Source organism: Fulmarus glacialis, unplaced genomic scaffold (genome assembly GCF_000690835.1).
Source record: "Fulmarus glacialis isolate BGI_N327 unplaced genomic scaffold, ASM69083v1 scaffold15282, whole genome shotgun sequence".
Classification (NCBI taxonomy): domain Eukaryota; kingdom Metazoa; phylum Chordata; class Aves; order Procellariiformes; family Procellariidae; genus Fulmarus; species Fulmarus glacialis.
The window spans coordinates 45,719-52,624 of record NW_009196029.1 but is presented as its reverse complement, the minus strand read 5'-3'; the positions used below and the strand labels follow the sequence as shown (position 1 = coordinate 52,624).

General features: G+C 38.1%; 1 protein-coding gene across 1 annotated transcript in view; it reads left to right on the top strand.

The window, feature by feature from the left end:
* Positions 1 to 4,823: 4,823 nt before the first annotated feature.
* Positions 4,824 to 6,906, top strand: part of NUP205 (nucleoporin 205kDa) — a gene marked incomplete at its 5' end in the record, with an annotated part of 46,592 nt that continues 44,509 nt past the window's right edge. The window contains 2 exons of the mRNA XM_009572072.1: positions 4,824 to 4,966; positions 5,978 to 6,149. Coding sequence (XP_009570367.1) covers positions 4,824 to 4,966; positions 5,978 to 6,149 — 315 coding nt within the window. The remainder of the gene's footprint in view (positions 4,967 to 5,977; positions 6,150 to 6,906) is intronic.

The window sequence follows — 6,906 nt, the reverse complement described above, 5'->3', positions numbered from 1 at the left end:
GGGGCCGCGGTGGTGCTGGCAGGCGGTGAGGAGAGCGGCCTCCGTGTGGACCTGGGCCTCCTCCCGTGCGGTGGTAGCCGGGGCGCTCAGGCCGCGCAAAGGTGCGGGGCGAGGTGATGGAGCTCCGCGGTCAGAGCTGCCGCTGGCTGGTCCTGGCAAGGAGTGCGTGAAGCTGATGCCATGAGATAGCAAAGGCCGCCTTGACTCGAGAGTGTGGTAACTCGGTGCGTGTGTGATTAAGCATCAGTTCTGTATTGCACTCATTTCTTAATGCCACGTGTAATAAAATTAAAAAAAATGCACTGACTTTTGCTCTGTGTTACACAGGAAGTCTGGAAATGTTGAGCTGGTTTCTCTTGCGTTGGGCATTGCTAAGGATTAGGAGCAGCAGAGTCGTCTATGGGCCTTTCAGAACCTGTCACAAAGAGCAGTTTTTGAGTTACTGAGGCAGCGCTTACCCAGTATAACTGGGGAATAAGTCTAATACAAAAAAGAAAAGATTGGATAATTGGAAAATAACTCAGGAGGTCATCTGGTCCAACATCCCCCCCCCACTTAAAGCTGGGCCAGTTCAGTCAGGTGGTTCAGGGCCTTATCCAAACTAGTTTTCAATATTTGTAAGGGTGAAGATCCTTCCAGAGGCCTTTCTATTCCAATGTGTGACCACCATCAGAGTAAATTTTTTTTTTTTCCTGATGGCTAATTGAAAGTTTCTGTGTTGCAGCTTGTATCAGTTGCTGCTCATCTTCTCCTGGGGTACTTCTGTCTCTATTTTCTATGTACAGTGACATTCAGTAGTTGAAGCCAACAAAGCTCCCATCCCTCTTTAGCCTTCTCTTCTTAAGATTGAACAAGGTCAATTCTTTCAGCCTCTCCTCATTCATCCTGTTCTCTAGCCCGCTATTTCAGTGTCTTGCTCTGGGGAGCCCAAAACTGGACACAGTACTGGAGTGAAGGACTTCCAGAGACCCCTAAATATAATCACTTCCCTATGCCTGCTGGCTGCAACTCTGTTAATACAGCCTGGTGCGTAGAGGCCCTTCTTTGCTGTGAGGGTGTGCTGCTGACTAGTGTTCAGCTTCTCGTCTACGAGGACACTGGGGTGTTTTTCTGTAAAGCTGCTTTCTAGCTGCTTGGTCCCCAGCCTGTAGTGTTGCTTGGAGTTATTCTGTCTCAGATGCAGGACATTGCATTTGCCATTGTTGAGCTTCATTAAGTTAATATAGGGAGAATGGAGACCCTGTGAAAAGCAGTTATGACTGGAATATGAGCATGGCCAAGAGGTCTGTAACTAAGGTGGTGTATGTAATAGTGACTGGTTAATAAAATTAGAAAGCTCCATTCCTGTGTCAAGCAAGGAGGAAATTTTACAGAGAAGATATTTTGATCTAATTGAATCGATTACATCCCTGCCCCCTCACAGAAAAGCAGTAATAAAGCAAAGACCCTTCATTTGGGGGTGGAGGAAGGGTGATTATTCCTACCATTCACAGTATCTAAAATGTGACTTTGTTAAAGTAAAAATTGCAGAACTTCAAAGGAGACTACGCTTTATTGTATAAATTACGTGGCAAGAGATTCTATAGCCTTATAATTAAAAAAAAGATGAGATAAAAATTAAAGCAGATGTGGCACTAGAACTAATGAGGATTTTGCCTTAAGTTATAGTATATTGTTTGTGGGGACAGACATAGCATGGTTAAGCCTACAGCTTGGCAAAAAGTTCAGGCATAACTGTCAACTGCTCTTGTTGCCGAAACAAGCAGCCCAGCCTGTCCTTCCTTGCTGTCTCTGATGCGATGGTCAGCCTTTCTAATAATAGAATAATAATAGAAACAGCATAAGTGGGAAAAAGTCAGCATGGTTGCTAAAGTCCAACCTTTTTTCCATCCCAGTTGCTTATTCCTTTCTCTGCAATACTCCATCTTTGTGCTAGCATAGCTTGTGCCACTACAGAGCAAACTGGCTTGTAGATGGGATCCTTCTGAATAAAACTCTTTTTTGGATTAGTTTTCAGTTAGAAAAGTTAGATCCTTAGTTTGTTTTAATGCCTTACAGTACGTTTATTTGGGCTGGTGCAAAGCAATTACGTTGTAGGGACAAGAGCAAACAAATGGGCCAGGGAAATAGTTGAACAGGCAGGCACTGTGGATTGCTGCTGGTGTTTATTGGACTTGGTAATTTAATAAGAGTGAAAAGACTGTTTAGAGTGGAAGTAAATCTCTGAACTCTGAAGAGTTATGTGGGAGAGCCAGTTACAGTCTGGAGTGTGAAGTTATTTGTCCAACAGTAGCTATCTTTAATGCATTTGTCTAGGCAGGGATGACATGGTATGATTAAAACACTCTGATGTTTAAAAAGGACAGAGGACTTGTCCTTTTTACAGGGTCTTCTCTCAGATACAGCTCTACTGGCACTGCTAGTTGCGTTGTAAATGACAGCGGGAGACAGTAGTTTTTGTTAGTGCTGAGTCTGGGGTGAGAGGGTTTGTTTTGGTTTTATTCTTGTTTTATGTGGTTTCTTCCTTTGCAACAGAATAAAACTGCCAAAGTTTTGCTTAGTTCGTTGCTGCTTCCGAGACACCTTAAATAGTGTCTTAAATAGTGGTAAAACTGACTGAAACCAGGGGTCTTGCTCTCTGAGACCTGCTCTTGTCTCCATGCTCACTCGCTACACTTCGACTTGGCTTATGCTGCCGTATTATTCAGGGCATCCATGTAGCACTTTGCATTACTTTGAGGTGATGTCTTGACTGTATGAAAGAGAGGGGCATCTTCACATCAGAGTAGCTACCTTTTGCTTGCTGTCTTAATGTAAGCAGCCTGATAAAGATGAGGTGTGGATATGTTTGACTTTGATGCACCTAGTCAGGGTTACCCTGAGGGATAGAGCTGGCTAGAACAAACTACATGAAGATAAAATGCGGCCTCTGTACTTGATTTTATACTACAATATTGACTTGTACATTAAAAAAAAGGGGGGGCGGAAGTTAAGCCAATTTTAGGTGAAATGCTAGTATTTTTGTATGTAGGCTAACCTGCAAGGCATAGTTCTATTTTATCATTTCTGCAAAAACAAAGCTTTCACTACCCACTTGTCTTTCCCTCTGTGCTTCAGGCATTGCTCTTTCAGTTGTTTTCATATTTAGCAGGGCCACTTTGTAAGCTGTGTTAATGAAATAATCTGATTTTTAAAAACAAGATTGGAAGAACTCTGGAAAATGTTGCTTTTTTTTTTTTCTTTAATTGGGATCATATGACTAACATGACTTATAATGCAGTCCATCAGAGTTGCAGGAACATAATTAATGAAGCAGGCATGTGTATGGTTGGGAACAAGTGGCTCTGAATGAAGGAGGGCAGCAACCTCTTAAAGTAGCTTTTCCACTAGCAAAATTGTAGCATGCAAAAACCACCGCTAGCTTATAATATCTTTGGGTCAGAGACCATCTCAGTAGATGCTCAGAAACATAACACCACCTACAATCAGACAGTGGTTGTTACATGGTAGCTTGTAGGCAAACTGAATACAATTGGTAATAAATTTATCTGGTATGTTTAGCAGTGACTTGTAGTGTGTAGAATCTGAAACTTTCACAAATTTGTACAAATCATTTGTATAATGATATCTAACAAGTTTTGATACTTCTGTTTAAAGTGAGTCTTAAAATTTTGAGTGTTTTTTTTTAACAGGATGTTAATAGTAGGTGGTAAGAATAATTTTCCGTCTGTAAGGTTTTCGTTTAGACAACGATTCTGGCAGAAGTCTGAAGTCTAGTTTGGCATACTGTTTTCATGAGACCTGACGCAAATAAGGAAACTTCTAGAGCAGTCTTCAGGCTACAGGCTCTGGGTTCTGAATAATACAACTTGTAGTGAGGAAGAGATCATTTCAGCTGTAGTACTGAATTCTGATTCGAAGTATGCAGAGGAAACTTTTTTCCCAGTATTGAGGAGGAGGAGAGATTGTATTTCTCGAGTAGGGTCAGACTTATCTTAAATAATAATATATTTATGTTTGCTAGCTTCCAGAAATAATCTGGTCTCTTCTAAACATAGTGAGGTAGTTATTTATATTGATCTGTCTATTTCTAGTAAAGGAAATTAATTTCTTTATGAAGCTCTTGGGCAGAATGTTAGCAGCAAATGTGTCTTAGGGATCAGAATGTTATGTTTGTTTGTATTAAAATGAGATAAGTAAACGTGAAAAAAAGTGTCTTTAGGCTTATGATTTTTGTTTCTTTTGTGATATTGCCTTTAATTTTATGGTTTTGGTTTCTAATATATTTTATTCTGCACAGTCTGATGCAATGATGCAACAGATCATGATAGCACTGCTGTTCATTTTCAGTCCCTCATATATTAGGTATTTCTTTGTTTTGGAGTTTTCTGTCAAAAATGGAAAGTAGGAAGCCTGTCTTGCTGAGTTACATTCAGATTCAAGGTCTGCTGTCCAGTTCTTAGTTATTCTTTAATCTTACCAAAGTGGGTGGAATTTCTTAGGCATATAAGGATGCAAGATTACACCCAGAGATTGTATCAAATATCTACATGACTTTCAGCCCCAGGACTTAGCTGCATATATCATCTTTTCTGCTTCTTTAGCTCCCTAAATGCAATTAGGTTTTATATCAGACCATTGTTATTTTTTTGTGCCTTAAGAAGGGAAAATATGCTTTGCTTGATGGGTATAACGGTCTGTACTGTCAAGCTGAGACTAACAGTAAATTTAAAAAGTCTACTTATTGAAAATAGTGTGTAAATACTTTGTTTTCTTTGTTTCTCCATTTCAAATACTTTTTTTTTTTGTTTTATTTCTTTTAGCTGCCAGCTTGTGGGGTCCATATAAGGACATATGGCAAACTGTAATGAATGCCATTTGGAAAAGGCAACCTGAAGCTATTCATCGCCTCGACCAGGTTTTAAAGAAACATAAATCTGACTTCATTTCTCTCTTCAGAAATCCGGTACTGGACTAACGCTCTTTTGTGGAATGATTTGGAGGGTTGATGATTTACTCTGTCTTGTATTGTTTTATTACATACCATTTAGGCCCTGACCATTCTTTTCATTCTACATTTTTACAGTACATAACACAAATGTGTTTATAGCAATCTTGTTCTGCTGTAAGAATACAAATAGCTTGAATAATACACATTATTTTGTGTCTTGTACAGGATAATTGTATCTATAACATTTTTTTTCCTCATTATTTTAATGCTATTTTGAAAGGAATAGTAAAAGTATCTGATGTTCCATCAGTCAAGTATTAGCTTTTTTTCCTAGACTTATGTGTCTGAAATAAATCACAAAACTATTTTGTCTGGTTTTGGTCCATGCTCATGCTTCAGTCAGGTTAATGAACACACAGAACAGGTGAACACATGAATTTCCAAATATAGAATGTGTCTTGTGGAAGAAACTCACTGTTTCTTGGCTGATGGATCACAAGGTAGCAAGCAGAAAGAGGTCTTCTTTCAGTGGTGTTACTTCTGAAATAGTATGTGGCTTTTTAAACTGATAGGTCAGAAAATTTAATGGTCAGCTATAGAGTTTCGTCAGTATATTTTAGAGTCTGAGTTTAATAAAAAAAAGAATGATGTAGAAAATAATGCTTTGGAGTAATGCAACAGTTCTGATCAACAACCCGATGTCTGTCTTTGAGCTGATACCAATTCCTGTTGAGAATTGTATCAAAATTTATTTTCAATCTCCATTATTCTGAGTAAACTAAATGTCAGCACCAATTATACAAGATTATTTTTGGTACATTCCTACAAAGAGACCATTGCTGTGCAAGTGTGAAGAATTTTTAGGATGCCTTTACTATCTCTGTGTTTAAAAACACTGCCTTTGTTTTTATGATGACAACCTAACCTGTCAGAACTGTATTTGTGAAGAAGGATTCATGTGTAAAGCTTTATTCAGTATTTGATCTTGCCGTTTTGAATAACTTCCGATGCTTGTTTCTCTTGCAGCCAAAGAATGTTCAGCAGCATGAGAAAATTCAGAAAGCAAGTACAGAAGGGGTTGCTATCCAGGGTCAGCAGGGAACTAGGCTTTTGCCAGAGCAACTCATCAGAGAAGCTTTTATCCTCAGTGACCTCTTTGATATTGGAGAGTTGGCAGCTGTTGAGCTCCTTCTAGCTGGTGAGAAGGGAAAATATTTAAGAGCTGGAGAAATACAACTTAAATAGGGCCTTCTTATTTTAGTGTATACTTAACATGAATGCATGATTCAGTCAAGGCCTTAGCTTCCTAATGTGCAATGTTCTTAAAAAGAAATTTGCTGTCGCTGTAATGTAATATGATAACAGTGTTCTAAACCTTAATGTTCATATTTTACACAGCTATTGCAAAAGGGGGAATAATTTGTGCTTTTTTTTATGATTTACTTTCTCTATCACTGAATTTTAGAATAATTTAAAAATAATTGAGAGTTTTTCCATAAAGCAGCATAATAGATATTGGTTCTTCAAATAATGTATTAGTCATACATTGATATGTGATTGTATTTGGATCATAATCTAGTAACTGATTAGTAAGAGAATTACTCTGGAAAGTGACACATGCTTTGCATGTAGAAAATTGATTTCAATGTTACTAAAGTATAATTGCTAGTTATCATTACTAGCTACTGTTCATTATTAACTTTTAAGTTCATTAAAGTAGTCGCTTGCTAATTTGTCACCTTGTGAAAGCTATCTTGAAGTCAACCTCAATTTCTATTTTGAACTTGAATTTTCAATGTAAATTCAGACAGACAATTTCGTTTTGCATAAAGAAAAGATATTTTGCTGATAATTAGCTTGAATTGATTATTAAGATGGGTAGATATCAGTTGCAAATACCATTTTGACTACGATACTTATGGACTTGAACTTCTATTTCCTTTAAATTTGTGGAT